The sequence below is a fragment of the Drosophila gunungcola genome, unplaced genomic scaffold (assembly GCF_025200985.1).
Source record: "Drosophila gunungcola strain Sukarami unplaced genomic scaffold, Dgunungcola_SK_2 000001F, whole genome shotgun sequence".
In the NCBI taxonomy this organism is placed as follows: Eukaryota; Metazoa; Arthropoda; class Insecta; order Diptera; family Drosophilidae; genus Drosophila; species Drosophila gunungcola.
In genome coordinates this window covers 19,063,985-19,087,160 of record NW_026453197.1, presented here as the reverse complement: position 1 = coordinate 19,087,160, position 23,176 = coordinate 19,063,985, and the positions used below count along the sequence as shown (strand labels likewise).

At 35.6% G+C, this 23,176-nt stretch overlaps 1 protein-coding gene across 1 annotated transcript; it reads left to right on the top strand.

Annotated features, from left to right (window-relative positions):
- Window positions 1–216: 216 nt before the first annotated feature.
- LOC128261535 (uncharacterized) lies at window positions 217–840 on the top strand. Its single transcript, XM_052995272.1, has one exon. The coding sequence runs from the start codon at window positions 297–299 to the stop codon at window positions 783–785; it is 489 nt and encodes a 162-aa protein (XP_052851232.1). The 5' UTR covers window positions 217–296; the 3' UTR covers window positions 786–840.
- Window positions 841–23,176: the final 22,336 nt, after the last annotated feature.

Genomic DNA, 23,176 nt, shown 5'->3' with positions numbered 1-23,176 from the left:
GATTAATGCTGATAAGAGTCTAAGGTTGTCAGACTTGGGTTTATATAAATAAATGGATGGCTAAAGACTTACACGAAAATACAACCAACTAATACCAAGAATTATAGCTAAAACTGAGTCACGTTGTTTATTAATATTTAATCATCTTATATATATACCAGCAGTAAAAGGCAATCTACTTTCACATTGATAACAAAGAGCAAAATTCAAAATGAATAAAGATTAGGTCATTTTAGTTCAGTACGCCAAATGGTCAACAACATATAAATTCTTGATCTGAATTCAAAACACAAATAATGAAAAACTATATAGTATTTGTCGGACTTTTGCTGATCTCACACAGAAGTTTGTGTTTCAATGAGAAACAACAATCTATAATCAATGAATATGGCAAAATGATTGAAGCTAAGGAACTGGAATTGCAAACACTGGAATCTCGGAAAACTGATTTGTTACGGCAGCTGGAAGATATCAAATCGAAAAATGTGGATATCTTGGAGTCGGATCGTTTGAGAACTAGTCTTCAAGAAAAAGTAGAACAACTTCGAGACTGCGAAAGCAACCTCAAAATTCAGGAAGGAAGTTCAGCATTCTGGAGTACAGTTAAGGAAGTAATGCAGTCAAAACCGGAGGAAAAATTAAAAACATTTGAGTCGGAAAATGTCATTCCCAATATATCCACTTGGGATAACTTTAAGAATAGCACTTGGGATACAATAAAAAACAATTGGAAGGACATACCTCGCCAGATAGTTATATTTTTCACTGAGAATGAAAAACCATAGAAATATAAAAAGAAAACTGTGTCATCTTGATTTAATAAAAACATTTTTTCTTGCAGTTTTGAAATTTTATTATTATGCAAATAAATTGTAAAACATTTTTTATTAAAATGAAAAGCGTAGCAGTTGATGAATTTACCGATTTCCCATATCTCAAGTCCAGCATGTTTATGGACCGAATCGCATCATCATAAACGCTGTTTCCAGATCTCGACCAGCAGCAATCAAAACAAAACCATCCCGAAAACGAGGAGATGCCCATATATTGTCCATAGGAATGGGTGGTCGCAGTTCTATGCAATTAGAGACAGCGCCCTGATGATAAAAAAACGAAGGAAAAGTCCAAAAGATGCGCTCAAACTGTAACAAATATAAATAACAAAGGAAAAAAAACGTATTTTGTTGAGTTTTTTTCAGTTTTCTTTTATGGGTAGCCCATAAAAGCCACACACATAACGCGCCCCTGGATTTAATCGAGATGATACCATATACCATGCCATATACCATCATATTCAGCTGAAGAAACACTTGGCGACACTGACGACGTGTGGTCCAAGTGGGAAATTGGGCAGGGGAAATGGGAATCTGAATCCGAAGACGATTCCGATTCCGATTCCGCATCGGAATTGGAGTCAGACCTCGGCTCTAATTATGAAACACTTTCCGCATTTAAGAAGGAGAGAAAACTCCAACTCAGGCGAGAGGAAAAAGTCGTGCAATAAATAAAACACTTCAAAAGTGCACTTAAGATAGCAACGGAAAAAAGCCAAGAGACTGGGGAAAATGAGACCGAAGACAAAAGATGAGCCCCAAGAAGTGTGAGATGGGATGAGACTCGTCTCGAAGTCTGGGTAATATGTGGGTCATCTCAAACTCAACAATTTTGCCTGCGGCATGCATACTGAGAAACTGAGAAGAGGCAATAGTTTTTATAGAGAAGAATATGGTACAAGTTAAAACCACTTCTACATTTTGACATAATAAAAAAGTGGGCTCCGCAGTTGCTTTCTTAATTTGTTTGTATAATTTGTTTATTTGTTGTTTGTTTACTTTGTTTTATTTGGAAAACAGCACACCTAAGTTTATAGAAAATGTTACCTTTTATATTTTAAATTTAATTAAACTAGTTCAGTGAGTTTCAGATAAATGTAATAAGATTGATTGAATAGAAAACTAAATGCTAAGTTGTTTGTTTTATTTAAATTGAAAAACATAACACTTTAGGTAAAGGAAAATTTTTTAAAATTTAGTGGACTCAATTATATGAGCTTGCTTTTGCAAAAATAAGATTATTTGCTTAGAGAAACATATATGTTATAAAAATATCGAGAGTTGCTTTATGAATTTAAATTGGAAAATGTCCAAGTTAAGTTAATAAAAAATTAGATAAATATTTTAAATTTGTACATATTTATATTTAGAACTTGCGTTTTGAATCCTGTGAGCTTAAGATTCATTAAGAATATAAACCTTCTTACTAACTATTATCATATATTTGTTATACAAATTTTTTAAGCATTAAGCACAAGCCACTAAGCTGTAAACACGTAAAGGGGTTTAAACTCATTCAACTAAAAACTTTGCTAAAAACCTTTGATTTGGCCAGTCCAAAAGTTGTTAATAAACATTAATCAAGCTCACATTTGGGCCTTTTCATCCGGCGACCCCTAACAAATGCAGACATCAGCAGCTCCAGTTTCAATGTCAGACAGAATCAATAAACGGCAGAAAAGGCTGTCATTGTTTTCACGGGAGATACTACCAATGGGTATTACTTCCAGGTGATTTGCTGTGTGTGTCCATGCCTTACACTTCAGTGAACTCCATTCGATTCGATACCTTTGCATGCCGAGCCGGGCCAAAACAGGAGCATATTTTCCGAATCAAGCCGGTGAAGTCCCTATCCCAAAAATCTACCGGGCGCACTTACGCCTGACTGACTTTTTCACACGTTTTCGGACATCCTGGCTGCCTGCGTTTTGGCAATCGGCCCAGAGCCCAGAAGTCGAGGCTGGGATCATAAAGCAAATTACCCAGGTCGTGGCTTCGGATACATATGGTTTGGAGCTGCCGGAGGAGGGGGATCGGGATCCCAAAAATAGCTGTCAATTGGGCAATGCCAAAAGTTCTACCCAGCACGTTTACCATTCCCAACACACACAAATCGAGGCAGGCGTAATTTATAATTCAATGAGTTAAAGTTGAATGCAGCACGGCATTTAACCCACCATCATTAGCAGGGGTACGCAAAGGGGAGGGGGGCACATCACATGGGTTAAGGAAGAGACCCAAACACATCGGGCTTTTTGGCCCTCGGGCGCATGCCACACAATTCACCTTGAAGCCAAACTCAGAAGCGAAGATTAATTGCCACAGCCTTTTGTTCGGCGACTACGTATCTTGGCCCTCTCTCTCTCTCTCTGTCTCTGTTTTTCATATATCTGAGCTATGCATCTTGAAGTTAGTGATGGCATAAAATTACAAAACAACAAACAAACAAAAAATTTAATAGAAAAATTATTTATCATATAAAAGCCAATATATTAGCTTTTAGAGTTCTCCCTGACAAATATCCTATTTATTTAAAATAAATCATTTCAAACAACAACAAAAATAATTTTTAATAAAAAGTTGTTAATACTTTTAAGGTAAATATTTTGTTTATCATTGGGTTTCCTAGAAATCTAATTGAGTTCAATTAAAATAAAAACTTTTGATTAAGTATAGAATCATTGTTAAAATCTATAAAAATAAACCTGTTTATTTATTTTGCAATGTATTTTACAACCTTTACCGATCGTACGTCACGCTGCCATCCCAAAAATGTTCCTCTCTTCATGTACACCTCTGATGGCGATAAGGAATTTTATTCAGTGCTGGTTACCCCAAACGAATCACCCTACTCCTGCACCCTACCCTTTTCCCTACCGAAAACTCAAAAGGGCAGGCAGCACACGTAATTGCTTTTTGTTTGGCGTCTCATTTTAGTTACGGTCTGGCAACTGATGATGCTCATACGCACGGATGTGACTTGGGCTTGGGGTTCCGAGTGGAGTGGATTGTGGATGGTGGGATAGAGGGGAGATGATGTCGCGCCTACGAAAATAGGTGTCGCCAAGGCGATTAGGCCTGGCCAAGAGCTGATGGCCAGGGGCCATGAATCAAAACCAGAGGAAAGTCGGGGTTTCATTCGTTAGCTCCGCCGACTGTCAGGCACACTCGCACACACACAATTCGCCTTGAATAATGCTGTTCCTATTTGAATTATTGCTGTCGCCATGACCCATCTCCACTCTTCAATTTTTCCAGGCCAGTTAGCTAAAAAAAGGTTTCTTATTTACCTAGAATTTGTGTGTCCTAACACTCTATTCGTCCCCAGAAAACGATGATCGTGATGCTGATAGTGGAAATGATCTATTTCGAGCTCTGTGGTTTGATAAGAAATTGGGTTTAAAGTCAGTTGAGTTTGCAGTTGATTGAATAAGAAGTGAAGTAAATTTGTAATTATTAAAAAATTAAGATTAATAGAAATTGTACTTTAAAGAAAGAATTTGTTTGAAGCCTAACAGTAAATTTATTCTTTTTAACATTTTGGTTCGTTTAAAAAATTGTATATATTTTGTTTTTAAGGCAAAAAAGGAATTTAATATACAAATAAGAACCTCAAAATATTTTGTTATAATAATTTTTTTTTAATTTTGTTGATTAAAATAATTTTAACTCACATAAATAATTTTCAGTAAACATAAACTCCAAAGTGACAAATATTTTTATTAAAGCACTAGGATCGTTCACTTCATTAACGACCCGAGTTCCAATTGAATCAGTCGCTCGTAAAAGTATAAAATTCATGAAATTCTGTGTGTGCCGGGGATTATGAAATCCACTTTGGGCATACATCAATTGTGACATGTTTTATGGTCACACTTTAATTGACAAACAAGATCCATTTGTTTCAACATTTTGCATTACATTTCCGCCTCATTGCGCATTCCAATCCAATTACAATTTCACACCATTTCCCCCCGAACTTTTTGAGTTAAAATAGGGCCCAACCCAAGGAGAACTCAGACTTTTGTTGTCTTCGACGTCTGGCCGCCTCATTAGGCATAATTTATAGATGCGTAGTAGCTAATAAAATATCCGAATGCGAGAAGAACTCGGAAGGTGGGGCTCTGTATTTTTCGGAGGGGGGACGAACTTTCTAAAATTTCAAAATCGTAGCTTCTTAGGCATGCGCACAAATTTATAATGCAATAAATCAGCTGCGAATGGCTTTTACCACGAACAAGAATCAAAGAATCGTCGCTGGCCAATTATTTTAATCGCCTTTGTCACTGAGCCACTGGTCTCGGCCTCGATAACACTCAAAACTCAAAGAATGCAATATATACCCGATATATAGGCGATATGGAAAGAAAGAACCACTCTGATTAAGCAATTCGGTGTGAAGTGCCCACGGGCGACAGACAAAAGAGCTTTCAACACTCCAGCACCAAAGAAATGGAATGCAACATTAATGGCATCTGTCTCCTAGCCCAATGGATGTCGATGTCCATAAAAATACCCAAAAATTTACTTTCACTTAGCCCCAATAACCTGATGGGCATGGCTATAGCCACTCCACTTCGATTTGAGTGGCGCTTTCGGATGCATTCGTCAAGATACAACAAATTATAAAACGTATCTGTTTTATGGCTCGAACTTTACGGAACAGCTAAGTTTAACATAAACAGAGGCGCCATGGAAATGTTTGATGCACAACAAGGTTTGATGTTTGGGTTTGCAAGAATGAGATTGATTATTTTCAAAACTGGCAGTAAAGAAAACTAATTAACATTTTTGGTTTTATCAAAAGTAATCTAATAGAAATTTATTATTGCTTAAATATTTTAAAGATATTCTGAGAGAATGATATTGATTCAAATGATTTTTCATTAGGTGTAAAATTCATTAAAAATTTGTTACCCGCCAATAACCATACAAAAAAAGAGACACAACTTTGCACTAAACATTATTTATTATTATTCCCCTTAAATAGGTAAATGTTTGACACTCAAATCATTAACATTTAAAAATCAACAATTATTGTTCAAACTAAAATATTTAAATACAAATTGATCCACTTTCTAATCGTTTTATTCCTCTTATTGTTGATCGTTCAACTTCTTTAGATAACCTCAATAACTGTGAAATTTTCCAGCTGTTCCGGGAATAATTTCTTCCGACACGTTCCGTTTGCATAGTATATCTTACCCCTATAAAGGTACACAAAACTGATATCATTAGCGCACCCTCTCAGCTGCTCATTGTACAATTTGCAGCCAAACATGAACAATTCTTTATGCGAGCAAACAAACTTCGTTCTTTTCTTTTGATAACTCTCCCGGCAATTACCAAATCTCAAGATAATTCTCCCCAGGAGAATTTAAAATTTTGTGTACAGCTTTTTGCAAATATTTACTGAAAATAAAGGGAAGGGGAAAACAAAATAAAAACGCTGATCAAAAGACAAGGACCGACGCGTGCTTCTGCGTTCTGGTTATTAATCAAAACAATTTTTAATGATGTTGGCATGCGACAATCGCAATTGTAGCCACATCCACCCATTATGTCCCCCCTTTTGTTGGCGATAATATTTGGATTAGTTCAAGTCAATTGCATCGAAGCGAAGGCAAAGTTGCCTGAAAGTACAACAAATGCGACGCGTGTTTGGCGACGAATCTAATGTGCCACACGTGGCCTTCACAAACTTGCACTCCCTGTGGGTGGCGCAAAAAGTGGGTGGTTGCAACTACACTGACAATAAAAATGGAACAGTAAAATAAATATCTGAATATTGAAATCCAAGTTGTAAAATTTCATTTTCATATATTAACCTGTTCTGAAAATAGTCAATTAAATTTTAAAAATTAATTTGATATTTAAAATAACTTAAAACCGAGATAGATGAAATTTACATCAAAGAATATTTCAATTGAGTTACATTAAAGGTTTCATCCTAATGCTAACAGTTTAAAACTTGTGAATTCGTGCGCTAGTGATTATTATTTTTAAGTAAATATAACCTATGTCGCTGTTTCAAATTTGATTTAAACTACTACCTTTTTTTAAGAGTGTGGGTGGGTGGTTCAAGATAGCCACAAGGCTGAGTTAAATGTTGTGTTAAGATTAACAACAGCCGGCCACAGAAAGCAGCTTATCGAGGGGGAAATAACTTGACCTGAACTTTTTGAGGGGAGGAAGAAGGGTTTTCCACACCATTCATCGACGTGCCAGGCATTAATAATAAAAGGGATATATATCCCCCATATATCCCTAATGCGGGCGACACAAAAAATTTCGAAATTCTTTTCGCTTTTCGGTGAGTTTTCCTATGTTTTTTTCCCTATGCCTGTTGACTGCTAATGACGCCTCAGGAAGTTCGAGGGCAGGTGCTCCTGGCATCGAATCGTCTGGCGGAGGACATCAAATATGCTCGCACTCTGCATAATTTATGGCACATAAGACCAAACAGAAAACAGAAAAAAACTGAGGAGAAGAGAGTGTTAAATGCTATGTAAACTTGGCCGGAAAAAACCCAGTCAACTTATCAGTGTTTTTTTTTTTTTTCGCTGCTAGGCAAACGAAGTCGAAGGAAATGGTCGGAAAATGGTTGGGAAATGGAGGGGCTTGGTTTAACACCTTGGTGGCAGTGTGGGTGGTCGACGTGGATCACAGATAACGAGCAAGGTAAAGAGGTCACTGGAAGAGAAAGATAAAATGCGATTAAATAATACGTCTATCCATCGACAGATTGCTTAAAAATGGGATTTGAAAAATCTACTTGAAATACTACTATTAAAGAATATGAAACTACTTCTTGTATTAGTACATATCAATTTTGTGGGGCTATAATTTAAGTTGTTACTGTCTTAAGATTTTCACATATTTTTTGGCATATTAATGTTGGTCTTAATTATTAAACTGAAATATTTCGAAGCCAAAATCTAGTTTACTACGAGCTCCATCACCTTTTATCCGTATTAAATTTTATACCAACTTTAAAGATACAAATTAAATTTTATTTTTAAAAGCCATTATTTTAAGTGCAATTTAAATAGCATATGTTTTTACCAGTAACTCAAACTCGCAGCAAATGTTTTCGACTTTTCTCCCATTTCTTTAGACAGTAACAAAAACAATTAACTTGAAAATCAGACGCATTCCTCGGCAATTTATGGCAGCCAACGTGCATCATACTCCACTCGTAACCAAGTTGCGCACCTGAGCACGTTCAGTGGACCACACAAACACCTGGCCCCACCTTAACCCACTCTGTGCCCCGCCTTAACCCACTCTGTGCCCACCTTAACCCCGCTTAACATCCCGTATCCTGACTGACCCCCTTCGTGTCCAGCGGGCAAATTGAATGGCAAATTTGTCTGCACGCAGCAGCAGCAGAAGCAGCAGTAACATAAACTTTTTAATTGAAAAACAATTTTTTCCCTGTCAATGTTTTTTTTCCCCTTGATTTTCTTTTTGGAAATTTCTCTTTTTTGGAACACATGAGAGTGGTGGAAAAATGTGGAGAAAATTTCGCTCAAGTTTCATAAATGTTATTGAGTTTTTCGAGCAATTTGTGTAACTAGTTTTGAGCTACTGAGTTGGGGGCTGGGAAAAAAAAATGGCACAGGGAGATGGAAAGCCTCGCCATTTATTGACTTGACTTCCGTGCGTATGTCGCAATTTCCGGTATACGGCAAACGAAATAAAAACGTAATTTAACGCCACATGGACCAAATGGCTGATAGGTTGTGACCTCCACACCTCCCACATTTTCCCCATTTCGAATCGAACATTAATTGAAATCGTAAGATTTGCCACTTTATGCAGGAAGAGGAGGGAAGAAAAAAAAACAGGAGTGAGTGGTTTGCAGGCAGGCAATTAGGAAAAATCAAATGCCATCACACACGACAACTTTATTGAATTCAATTATAATTTTCACACCCAAGTGTGAGATGTGCGAATGTTTGAGTTTGGTTTGGAGTTGAGTAACTTGGCTTTTGGGTAGGAGATGCAAATGCTTTTGGTCATATTAGTCGATTTTATGACCATGTTTGATAAGCCAGAACCAGCGAAAGATGAGTGGTCCGAGGTGCAATGAAAAGATGGCTATACAGACAGCGAGGGTGGTCAAAGAAGTTAGTTATTTATAAATAATTATTTAGTATAAATTATACTTATCCTAATGGAGTTAGCTTAAAAAAATACAAAAATATTATGAATTCGCTTGTTTACTTATTAAATATATTATTGGTTTTCTAAAAAAAGAAAGTTTGTAATTTATATAGTTATATACTAAAAATAAAGAATTTTTTTATAATTAAATACTTTATAAGTTTGTAGCTTTAAAACTCGAGGGAGCTCTAAAAGTAAATTAAACCCTATTTTTAGTAAGCTTAGCAAATCCCAGCAGTTTTAACCAATAAAAGTATCCTTTATTGCAACTTAAAAGGTTTAAAGGGTCTCCCGCAGCTTTTGAAATATTTAATAAAGGCCACTAACTCTTTAATCCCACCCCATGGATTCCATTACACTTTAGATATGCCTTTTTAGCCAGTCAAATCACGAAATATCCACTCACGAGATGCGACTTTAAATGCTGTGCCATAACCATAACTCATCGATCGCACCGCGCTCAACTTACACTTATCGTGTTTGTATTGTGCACTTCTGGGCCAACTGAAACTGAAAAACACACCTGAGCAAAAGCCACTTCCATTCCCGCTGCGATTTGGACTACCAACTGCCAGCTATCAACTGAAAACTGAAAACTGAAAGCTGCGAAGTGCCAACTGTTTGGAGCCAGTAAAGTCACCTTCTTTATGGCGCCCTGGAACTGCGGGTGCTTCTCTTAATCGACTTCGACTGGTCTGGAGTTCAGATGCGGGCTGGATTAACGTTAAGGCGGAGCGGATCAATCGCCGGAGATTCCGATGAGTTCAACAAACCAAACACAATGCAACCAGCCTTAATTGAATTACCATTGACCGCAGTCGCCGAATCGAATCGAATTGAATGCCAATCGAATGTCGGAGTAAAATGCTCCAAGGGGAAAAGTGTCTGTATGCCGACACATTAGTGCATAATTTTGGTACGCCCCCGATTGCCGATGTGTCTGCTTACTTAATTAACCGCCTCGCTTAGAACAGAAATTAACTCGATTGCGCCTTAATTAGCCGCTCGGCGTTTAATGAACTCGGAATGCATCGCATCGCATCCAGCCACGGAAAATTGTGTGGGAGTTGTAAAAGATTTTCCTCGAATGGTCAGTTGTAGGATAAATTATGGTGCGGAGGTTACAAGGTCAAAGTGCTATGTTTCCAGAGGTCAGGGAATGCTTAAACCCCAAGGCACGTTGCGATTTCAATAAATAACATTTTAATTAGGTTGTTTCTGATAATTTATGCAAGATAAACGTAAAGTTTCAAAAGGTCTAAACAAATTTAGATATATAAAACATTTAAGAATTTAAATGACTATTTTATACGTATGTGATGTTAAATAATGTAACTATTAAATTTAATGGTTAATATAAATAAAAACTTAAAAATTTATAGTTCAATCTTATTCAAATCTTAATATATTGTTAATTTAAAAAGTTGGCAAAGCTTAAACAAACTGCAGTGATTAAGAACCTTTTCAGTGAAGTGAATTTTCCCCAGCACATCCCATTGATATTTTAACTTAACTTTCCGACTCCTAATCAATGCTTAGCCCGGCATCAATAACCGCATAATTGAGGTAAGGATAGATGGCCAAATCGGCACGCTTTTGCGAGCCACCAAGCCAAACCCACTTTCCCCTTCAGAATGCCCACTCATCGCACGGCCCATTGAGTGTGCAAATAAATGCGCTTAATTAATTGCATTTTTGCACTTTCAAGTGCTGGATCGACCCTTCCAGGACCGCCTACAATCGAAAGCGAAATCGATTGTAGGAGGAGGAGGCGAAACTTCAAATATGCATCAATAAACTCAATTAAACGTAAACGAGAGTGTGCTTCAAGCGAAATGCTCAACCTGGCTGGTTTGGCCAAAGGGAAAATGAAAATGCATTGTTGTTCCATGTGGGAGTTTTTGATCATGATGAGCATGATATTTTTTCTCCATTTTCTATATGTTTATCTGCAGACATCTGCAGACTTGTCGGACGCATTAGTTTCCTTATGTAGGAAGCTGGGGATTTGCCAAGTGTGAAGCGGCTTAAGTTCCTCCGCATTTTATTATTCCATTTTCATTTTTGCCACTGAAGAAGTTTCTCGGGGAAGGAGTGTTGTTTGGTCTGAGCTGGCACTTCCTGTCAAAGAGAATGCTTAGTTTATGCCGAGATCTTTCAGCGACCAAGCAACTTCATTTGTTTGCGAGTAAAACAACATTTGGACACTGAATCAATCTCAATCATTGAGGCTGTTGATTGAAGGGTGGACTCGGGTGGGCACCCAAAAATAAATGGGGAACTAGGGCTTTCCCCAAATTAGCCAAAAATAAACAAATAAAAGTTAAAAACAAATAAATCAATTTAGGGCACGGTGCATTTTCATTGGTGATGGAAATGTGAGTCACGATCGTGATAATATTAAAATATATGTAACATTTTGTTAAAATAAAATATTAAACCAAAATGTTGGTGAGCTTGTGGCTTTATATTTTAAAATTAACTACTTAAATATATATAAAAATATATATTTTAATAGTACATACACAAGTTTGGGTTACTTACAATATTATAATTATTTTTATTGCTAAAACAAAAAAAAAAATATAATATATGGGTATGATAAAAGAAGTTAAAAATAATAAATATTGTTTTTGCATCCAAAAATTGGTGCATTCTTATTTTATATTTTAATGTTGCATTTATAACAGTGTATGATCACCCTTTTCATTCTCACGCTGCCATTCCTTACCCAAACTACTTCTTCTTATTTTTCGAAGTATTTCATTTACTTGAATTTCACTTTGAAATGCAAACCAGACAAAAGCGTGGCGCACAACGCATCCGCTAATTACGCACCACCAAATTTCCCATTTCCCGCCACCCACTCCCCTAAAAAAAGCAAAAATAAAAATAAAAAAAAACAAAAACAAGAGATCCGTGGAAAGTGTAAACAAATGTTGGGAACAATTTCCCAAATAGAAACTTAAGCGGCAAGTTGGCAACCCTTTTTGGCCCGAAACTTTTCACCCGCTGACTGATGCGCTGGGCAGCTGGAAAACTGTGTAAATGGGGGGAAAATGAGAGGAAAATAGGTGGAAACTGGGTGGTGATTGGGGGCTGATTTGGATGGAGAGCTTTACAGATCAAAGTGATATTTTTTTGTGGCTGCAACTCGTTGCTTCTTGCTGCTTTGACGGAACCAACAAACATGTTCGCCACTTTATTTACATTGGCTTCCGGTTGAATTCGGTTTTTCCCTCGATTTTACCCCCTTGGTTTTTGTTTTCCCAATTCAATTGGTATATTCAGCATTTATTTGTTGTTCTAGCGAAATAAAAAGCAAAAAATATGCTTTAGCTTTCGTTTTGTAAACAAACATCGGTGAAATTCAACTAAAAATGAGCGAAGAAAAAACATCAAAGGGCTTTTGGCTTTGAGATAAATGTAAATAATAGTTGACCCATATGATTTCGTATAGATAATCGCGCCTAAAAGCTTTTGGCCTTAAAGATTATTCAAAGATTTCAGTGGGTCAACGAAACGAACTCATTTGGTTTTCGGATCACGATATTGGCTGCTTATTAGAGGCCAAAAATATAATCTGAACCGTTTATCGGAAAGCCATAAAGTTTTCGTTATTACACGGGAATCTACTCCTCCTTTTGTCTTTACCGTTGTGCCCCCTGTTTAATTACGTTTTATATTAAGCCCGTAAAAGGCCCAAAGCCCAAAAGAAAACAAAGACAATCACGTGCCATGCGCAACGTTCTAAATTTCAATTGAATTCAATTTAATTAGCCGAAAGCGTTAGAAAAATAACCATTCCAAAGTGGTCGTGTCTCTCTCGATAATTTTGTTAATTGGAAATTTGTATGCCATGCCAGTAGAGGGCAAAACGCTGTCATTGACGAATCTGACATAATTTGCATTTAATAGTTCTCTTTTCTCATTAAATGCTCCTCTTTTTGTCTTGTTTTTTTTCGGTTTGTTTGCGTCGTGATTCAAAGGAAATGACATTAATAAAATTCTTGGGCCAGTTGACTTTGTTTTGATCAGCCACTGCGAATGTAATAACAAACACGTTGCACAGATATCTGAATTTATTTTCATACTCCTACGATTCGACTGCCAGCACATATGCAATAAACCTATTCCTTTCATGCGGTCCCCTTTATTGGCTTTGTTTATTTAAGCTGAGCTTTTCAAGGCGCTAAAAATAGTCAAATGTGTCAGGCAGTAAATGTGAGTCACACTGGAAATTTATAGGGAAATAAATATAAAATACAAATAAAAAGGTCTCCGTATAGGAATAAAAATTAACATTATGAATATGAACAAATTTTAAGGACTATGCATTGAAAGTTCAATCTTTCAATATTAAAATTGACTAAATTAAAAATTAGTTATATTATGGACCGTAACAATTTAAAAATAAATATTTACATTTGATTTATTAAATTTATTTATATATTTAGGCCAGTTCTAAGTGTATTTCCTTATATTTCCCTTAATTGCCAAATAAAAATGAGAAATAAATATTAAATAAATATGAATCCTTATTTTTTGCACATAAATACATTTTATAGTCCCAAGACAAAATTGAACAAACTGATTGAATACCTAGAACAAGGCTAGAGCTTTTTAATTAAATAACAAAATATACAAACTCCTACAATGCACAATAAAGCCAATATGAGTGACCTTTAAATTACAACAAAGAGAAGCCCGTAGACTTTGCCCTTTCATCACCGAAGTTTCCTTAATTGAGAGGGAAAATTCCAGACACCAGAGTGAAAGAAGATGTTTTAATGAAATTATGATAAAGTTGAAAGTAATTTGAGTGCAAACCAAACTTGGGAGCCTATCGGTTACCTCATTACCATTCCGAACTGAATAGAGAGATGTGTTATTTAATTTGTAAACCATAATTTGCAATACAACACACCCATGTAAATGAGATTTCGGTTCGGTCTTTTGCGGTCTGCTCTGGAAATTCAATCAGTGGCCAGGAACCATCGAAATTTTCGGACTGAGGAACACTGGGGGCTTATCAATAGTATACGCATTTCAAAGCAAACATTTTAGGCAGATTTGTGTGCACACAGTGTACAAACCGAAATCGAAGGGAGCAAGTTTATCTTTTGGCTTCTGTTCAAGGACAATGGTATCCTGCTGAATGACTGCATTCCATTTGCACTGCATCTGCATCGGCATACATATTTATTAATATGTTTATTTGTATTTACACGCTGCTAACATATTCATGGACAATTGGCAAATGTAATTAAATACGTTTACAAAAGCACTGTTGTACCAAAGTATCCCCCCCTCACTTTGGTTTTCAGTTTTCGGTACTCGGTTTCCTCGGTTTTGTATTGGGTTGTGTGGCTGTTTTGGTGCGTGTTTCCATATTTTCCACTCCCCCATTTAAACTCGGTTGGATTTTGTGTGACAACATGACAATCATTGCTAAATGCGAGACACATTTCCTCTGCGGCATAAATAATGGCTAACAAGTCAGAAATCTGACTAGGACTTTACCCTTTGAAATTTAAGTTGAATGATTGTTAATCAGCTAATTAGGATTGCAAAATGGAAAAGTGTGATTTTATTTCGAGATTACTTTGCATGTTTTCAAGTACAACACTGATAAAAATAATATATAGAGTAAGTTAAAGTGTTATATACTCAACTTTGATATATTTCCAAAGCAAATAAATACTTTGGAGTGACACTATAATTTTTAAATTGCTTCGATGCAATCGTTCACGGTAAATTGTCTTGATAAAAACTTTTGAATAAACTGGAATCGAATGTTTTGGTTGTGTGTTTTTAAATCCATTTTTATTCTTATGAATGTTTAATACAATTTTATTATACGAAACACATATTAGTTTGGTAGTGAGTATTTGAATAAATTTTAAGTGTCATAACTTTTGTTTCACCTTGGCTATATTCTATCTATTTCCCTGACACTTTTTAGCACCCATCACCCACCGATTCACATCTGTTCTATCCATCCTCGCACACATCAACTGTCGACTTTATGGTAACGCTCTGGCAAAATCTATTCGAGTCAGTCTAAACAATTGCCGGGTAAAAGTTTTTGCCCGATTCGAAAGTAAAACTTTGCTCTTGTTGACAATTCTTTGTTGGCGCAGCTGAGAGCCTCCTTTTTCACCCTAAACTAAATCCAGATCAAATGGCGCAAAACTTTTCCGCTCCAATGGGGTTGTCACAATCGAAGTCGGACTTTTGCCAGGACTTAAACGAGATTAGCAGAAGAAAAAACGGAGGATTGCAGGATTCAAAAATTTATAAATGAGCATCACAAGTGCAGGGAGTTTCCCTACTTACATTTATCACACAACACACGACAGACAACACTCTTTGCAATTAGTTAATGTCATTTGATAAGCAACAACTTAATCAGAAGACCTCGGACGAGGAAAAGGTCAAGTATTTGTAGCTACTGCTAATTTGTTGTTCGCTGGGAACGTGTGTGTCAAGTGTTGTGACTTTGTCACGTAGCGAAAACTTGTCTGTGCTGTAACCCCCGATCTCCAAGCCCCGTGTCCCCGAATTCCCTCCACCAAAGTTGGCTAATGAGACCAACGGCCGGGGGCCGAGTTTCTCGGTTTCAGAGTTTCAGAGGCTCGTGAGTTTCTGAGTCCCTGAGTCCCTGAGTTTCTGAGTTTCGAGGCTCCCCCAGCCAGAAAATTGACGGCAGCTGCAAAGACACCAGATAGACCAACGGCTGTACAGATATATATCCGCAGATGAAGGGGGCAACAAAAAAATAAGCGGGGAGGGGAAACAGGCAAAAGACAGGGGGCGGATATGGCAATTTTTGTGCCTTGAAATCGATATGGCATCAAAGGCACAGGCACATTATGCCATTATCCAGGGACGAGGAAAGAAAAACGAGGAAAGGCCGCCAGCCACAGAAAACAAAAACATTTTGCAGATATATTTTTATTATGCTAAAATAATCGCACATAGGCCAAGGGCAGTGGAATAAAGGTATTAAAAAAAGGAAAGGAAAATGATTAAAATATTAAGCTAATGAACAAAAGTATTAATAGTTTAATTACAAAATAGCATACATTTTTAATGAAACATTAAATCAAGAGATTAAAGTTAAATAGCATAATAGTTGCTATAAAAAATGTAAGACTATCAATAAAAAAAAATTCTTAAAAAAATGATTTTATTGCGAATTTTAAATTTTTTATTCCGAATTTTCAAAACAAGTTATGGCCCTAAAAGTGCTCGTCTAAGGTCAATTTTCACGCCTTTTTTTAGTAAAATTTCAAGAAACAGACATTTTCTAAATGTGAGCGGCAAGCTGTATGTATTTACTTACTTTTTAAATAAAGTGTTATACAAAAACTTAAAAAAACTTAGTTTTAAAATAATCAGGCTTTAAATTACGGTTTTTTAACATTTAAAAATAAGTAAAATAGAGCTTTAAATTAAAGTAGGTACATTAAATTGTATTATCTAGTGGTAAGCTCCATTTGACCCATTGCAATGGACTTCCTGCACCACTGTTTCATCTGGGTGGGTGGTGGTGCCTCGGATGTGGTTGTAGGGGACCGATTCCGAACCAGAAACCGAAGCTAAGTTACCTTTTCGGTTAGCAAAGCAACAAATTATCTGCGAGATGCATCTGAATATTGCAAACAAAAGATAAAAGCCGAAATGCAACGACAACCGACTCATAGTTGGCTGCCACAGCCGCAACATGCCACGGATGCTGTCCGCCCCAGCCCCCCTTTAAGCCCCTTAAACCCCCCTTAACCACCAAATCGCCATCTCCATCTCCATGTCCATGTCCGTAGCGGTTCGCCTTTCGCTTGCAGCCACGCAAAAGGTGATTTATTTGAACATGGTTATCAACTTAGTAGAATAACAGGAGCAGCCAAAGCGCCGCACCGCCAACAACAACAACAACGCCAGCAACAACAAAGACAACAGCAAAACAAGGCAGCGGATCCCCCGAAAAAAAGTTAAAAAAATAAGAAACGATTGGGAACCTCTTTCGGTGAATTTTGGATACGTCTAAGACACCCTGTTCTTTAATTCCTTTGTTTATTATTATAATTTATACAATATTTTGATTTTTAGAATATTTAAACAAATGAATAATTAAAAAAAAAATTTTCATAGGATGCTACGGAAAAAACGAACGAAACGAACTGAAGACAAAAAAAAATATGTATTAAGAAAAATAAGAAATGTTTTTAATTTTTTTTGGGAAAAACCAAATGAAACCTCAGTTTTCCTTTCTTATTCGAATCTTGAGGTTTCTTTGTGATATGATACCTCAAATAATTTTAATATTATAAAAAAGTTACAAATAATAAACGAGTAAGCCTTTTTGATTTTTAGAAGGCAAAACGCAGTGAATATTTATTCTTTAATACGTCCTTTAATTAGCTTAATTTTGTTCTAAAGTCGTCCCTTTTTTCACAAATTTAAATTCAAGAAATAATAAAAGTGAACTCTATAAATGGTTTATGATATGTTTGTTTGTATTATAATAACTTGATATACCAAATGGTTGTAGCGACTAATATACCCCTCGACCTTTTTATCCATGAGGTATCAAAACAACAATGAAGAGCAAACAATGCCAGATGGAGAGCAAAAGCAGCAACGTGCAACGTGCAACTTGAACTTGTGCTCTGACTTTGGCTTTGGGTTTTGGCTAGAAAGTGCACTGCCGTAAGATACGATTGCATTTACATGCATCCCATATCAGCGCCTGCATCGGGGCGTGTGTATATATTCCCCCGATTCCCCCCATCTCCACTCTCTGTCTGTCCCTGGGTCTATCTCTATCTGACCGTCTCTATCTCTCTCTGTCTGTCCCTGTCTGTCCCTGTGCGCACCCAAAACACACACCCACAAAAGCGGCAGAAGGCACGAAAACCCAGACCCCATACACTCGAAAGAAATCAAAACAATATATAGTCCTTTTATTGGTGAAAAGGTGAAATTTACATTTAAAAGGAAAAAATATCTTATGTCTGATATGATAATAATAATCAATATGTTTATGTTTCACTCTGCAAAATTTGTAGCCTACTTTCTGGCGTTTCAAAGGATAATATCTCTTTTTTAGAAAATAAACTGATAGGCCAAATTATTAACTCCTAGAAAGACAATTATATTTAACATATTTTCAAATATAATCATTATTTGATTACATTTTATCCATTAATTTAAAATTGTCAATTAAAGTAGTGCAATTTTTTTTAACAGCTTAAATGTTGTTACCATAAAAGCTTAAACTTTAGACTTCCTTTTATTGTTTCTTTTATTGTCCTATTTTACTCTCCTGACTTTCAAAAACAATAACCGGGCCAACTAACAGCCATGTTTAACATATAAAAGATATATACTACGTTTTTATATAGAGCTTTATTTATGCCAATATTAATGTTTAATTAACTTAAGTATAGGAGTGGTATATAATTTTTGTAAATTCCAAAGAAGAAAAGAAACTAAAATATAATAATTATAAGGCTTAGAAATAAAAAGGTTAATAAAAATGGAAGTAAACTATTTTTTATAGTGCATTACAATACCCATCCCAATTGTCCCACACCCATGAAAACCGACCAACTATCCCGAAAAGAGCAACCGGCATACAATTTGGCCGGCAGCGAAATTTATTTGAAATCAATGCTTCTTGTTGCATTCTTCAGTTGCAGCGGCATCGACGGCAGCGGCCACAACTTTTTGACTCTGGTTGCAGCCGCTGCCGTTGCCGCCGGTAGTAGAAAAGGGTTCTACATCTGAAATGCCAGAGCATATGGGTTTCCAATGGTTAAATGGTCTTCAAATGTGGGTAGGTAACCATGGGCGAATATTATAATAGAATTTAATTTTAATGGGAATATTAAAAGGCACTTCGAATTTTTATTAATGAACTTTTAATTGTATGACCAAATAACACTAATGAGAAATTTTCTTTTTCTAAAAAGAATTTAGAATTAAGAATTAAGTTTATACTTTATAAGTTTAAATTTAAATATAATGAATCTATGACCAAACATTACAAAAATTTTATTTAGTTTACAAAGAAAATGTTTGATATACATATTTCAAATTTGTAATTAGTTCCAGATTTCAATAAAATAATTTTTTATTAGATTAGATATTCTCAAAGATATAATATCCCTACCCAATTACAGCTCATTGCCTCAGTTTCCTCTGCTGATAGAGGCCAAAAAGCTGAAAGTCGAAAAACTTTCCTTGCACTTGCCATTAGTCCCCGGACACTCCTTCACTTCTCGGCAGAAAGACAATAATTGAATATATATAGGAATTGGAATTGTAAGAACCGATATGCAGCCGTACAAATATATGTATATCGTATGATGATTTCAGGCAGTCTACGCTGAGCAGCTGGCTGTGAATTTTTTGCGCCTTTTTCACCGCCAGCTTCGACGGTCACGAGTTTTTGGGGCGATGTTAACACCGCCTTGACTAAAGATTTCCGATTCGATTCGAAGCTAAGCCGCCGAATGCCAACTGCAACTGCAATATTATTCGGCCATTAAAAGGCCATTCTCGACTGTCAGGCAGCGTAGAAATAGAAGCCCGGCCTTAAGAAATGAAAAAAAGTCCAGAACGGTAAACACTGCCATGGGCGAGAATAATCCAACAGCAGGTTTAACGGAATTCCTAACTGCATAATTCCAAGAACTATTTTCATATCTAATCGGAATAACAAATATATGAATAATAAGAGAGTGCTTCTAGACATTTGTTAGAATAATTATGGAATTAATGTGCTGGTTTTGGGTCAGTTTTCCTGCAGAGATTTTTATTTTAATTTAAATCAACACAAAATTCAAGACTGACATTTGAATGCAGAATCGTAGAATACTAAACCACAAACCTTAGGAGGTATTCCCTTTGAAAATCGGATATCTGAGAGAAAAGTTATGCAATTAAAGGAACTGGGTTTAGGTCATTTTTCGACAAACATCCATTTTTGGGAAAAATTGAAAGGGGTACCATCATCAAAATATCAAAAAAATCGACCCGGAATCACAAGCCAACATTTAAACGCAGATTTATGGGAAACCAATCCAAAAACATAAAGAATTAAGTCTTTTCCAAATCGGATATCTGTAAGAAAAGTTATGGAATTAAATGTGCTGGTTTTGGTTCAATATTCTGCAAGGCTTTTTTTTAATTTAAATTTCATTAAATCGCTTAGAAAATCTACACAAAATCCAAAAGTGAAATTTGAATGCAGAATCTTTAAGCACGAAACCACAAACCTTAGGAGGTACGCCTTTTTAAAATCGGATAGCTGAGAGAAAAGTTGTGCAATTAAAAGAGCAGGGTTTAGGTACATTTTTCGACAAACATCCATTTTTGGGAAAAATTGAAAGGGGTACCATCATCAAAATATCAAAAAAATCGACCCGAAATCACAAGCCAACATTTAAACGCAGATTTATGGGAAACCAATCCAAAAACATAAAGAATTAAGTCTTTTCCAAATCGGATATCTGTAAGAAAAGTTATGGAATTAAATGTGCTGGTTTTGGTTCAATATTCTGCAAGGCTTTTTTTTAATTTAAATTTCATTAAATCGCTTAGAAAATCTACACAAAATCTAAAAGTGAAATTTGAATGCAGAATCTTAAGCACGAAACCACATACCTTAGGAGGTATGCCTTTTTAAAATCGCATAGCTGAGAGAAAAGTTGTGCAATTAAAAGAACAGGGTTTAGGTCATTTTTCGACAAACATCCATTTTTGGGAAAAATTGAAAGGGGTACCATCATCAAAATATCAAAAAAATCGACCCGAAATCACAAGCCAACATTTAAACGCAGATTTATGGGAAACCAATCCAAAAACATAAAGAATTAAGTCTTTTCCAAATCGGATATCTGTAAGAAAAGTTATGGAATTAAATGTGCTGGTTTTGGTTCAATTTTCTGCAAGGCTTTTTTTTAATTTAAATTTCATTAAATCGCTTAGAAAATCCTACACAAAATCTAAAAGTGAAATTTGAATGCAGAATCTTAAGCACGAAACCACATACCTTAGGAGGTATGCCTTTTTAAAATCGCATAGCTGAGAGAAAGTTGTGCAATTAAAAGAACAGGGTTTAGGTCATTTTTCGACAAACATCCATTTTTGGGAAAAATTGAAAGGGGTACCATCATCAAAATATCAAAAAAATCGACCCGAAATCACAAGCCAACATTTAAACGCAGATTTATGGGAAACCAATCCAAAAACATAAAGAATTAAGTCTTTTCCAAATCGGATATCTGTAAGAAAAGTTATGGAATTAAATGTGCTGGTTTTGGTTCAATATTCTGCAAGGCTTTTTTTTAATTTAAATTTCATTAAATCGCTTAGAAAACCTACACAAAATCTAAAAGTGAAATTTGAATGCAGAATCTTAAAGCACGAAACCACATACCTTAGGAGGTATGCCTTTTTAAAATCGCATAGCTGAGAGAAAAGTTGTGCAATTAAAAGAACAGGGTTTAGGTCATTTTTCGACAAACATCCATTTTTGGGAAAAATTGAAAGGGGTACCATCATCAAAATATCAAAAAAATCGACCCGAATCACAAGCCAACATTTAAACGCAGATTTATGGGAAACCAATCCAAAAACATAAAGAATTAAGTCTTTTCCAAATCGGATATCTGTAAGAAAAGTTATGGAATTAAATGTGCTGGTTTTGGTTCAATATTCTGCAAGGCTTTTTTTTAATTTAAATTTCATTAAATCGCTTAGAAAATCTACACAAAATCTAAAAGTGAAATTTGAATGCAGAATCTTAGAACACGAAACCACAAATTTTTGCAGGTATGCCTTTTTAAAATCGCATAGCTGAGAGAAAAGTTGTGCAATTAAAAGAACAGGGTTTAGGTCATTTTTCGACAAACATCCATTTTTGGGAAAAATTGAAAGGGGTACCATCATCAAAATATCAAAAAAATCGACCCGAAATCACAAGCCAACATTTAAACGCAGATTTATGGGAAACCAATCCAAAAACATAAAGAATTAAGTCTTTTCCAAATCGGATATCTGTAAGAAAAGTTATGGAATTAAATGTGCTGGTTTTGGTTCAATTTTCTGCAAGGCTTTTTTTTAATTTAAATTTCATTAAATCGCTTAGAAAACCTACACAAAATCTAAAAGTGAAATTTGAATGCAGAATCTTAAGCACGAAACCACATACCTTAGGAGGTATGCCTTTTTAAAATCGCATAGCTGAGAGAAAAGTTGTGCAATTAAAAGAACAGGGTTTAGGTCATTTTTCGACAAACATCCATTTTTGGGAAAAATTGAAAGGGGTACCATCATCAAAATATCAAAAAAATCGACCCGAAATCACAAGCCAACATTTAAACGCTGATTTATGGGAAACCAATCCAAAAACATAAAGAATTAAGTCTTTTCCAAATCGGATATCTGTAAGAAAAGTTATGGAATTAAATGTGCTGGTTTTGGTTCAATATTCTGCAAGGCTTTTTTTTAATTTAAATTTCATTAAATCGCTTAGAAAATCTACACAAAATCTAAAAGTGAAATTTGAATGCAGAATCTTAAAGCACGAAACCACAACCTTTAGGCAGGTATGCCTTTTTAAAATCGGCATAGCTGAGAGAAAAGTTGTGCAATTAAAAGAACAGGGTTTAGGTCATTTTTCGACAAACATCCATTTTTGGGAAAAATTGAAAGGGGTACCATCATCAAAATATCAAAAAAATCGACCCGAAATCACAAGCCAACATTTAAACGCAGATTTATGGGAAACCAATCCAAAAACATAAAGAAATAAGTCTTTTCCAAATCGGATATCTTTAAAAAAGTTATGGAATTAAATGTGTTGGTTTTGGTTCAATATTCTGCAAGGCTTTTTTTTAATTTAAATTTCATTAAATCGCTTAGAAAATCTACACAAAATATAAAAGTGAAATTTGAATGCAGAATCTTAGAACACAAAACCACAAATTTTTGCAGGTATGCCTTTTTAAAATCGGATAGCTGAGAGAAAAGTTGTGCAATTAAAGGAACTGGGTTTGGTTTATTTTCCGACAAACATCCAATTTTGGGAAAAATTGAAAGGGGTACCATCATAAAAAGCCTTCAGAATTAAGTCTTTTCCAAAACGGATATCTGTAAGAAAA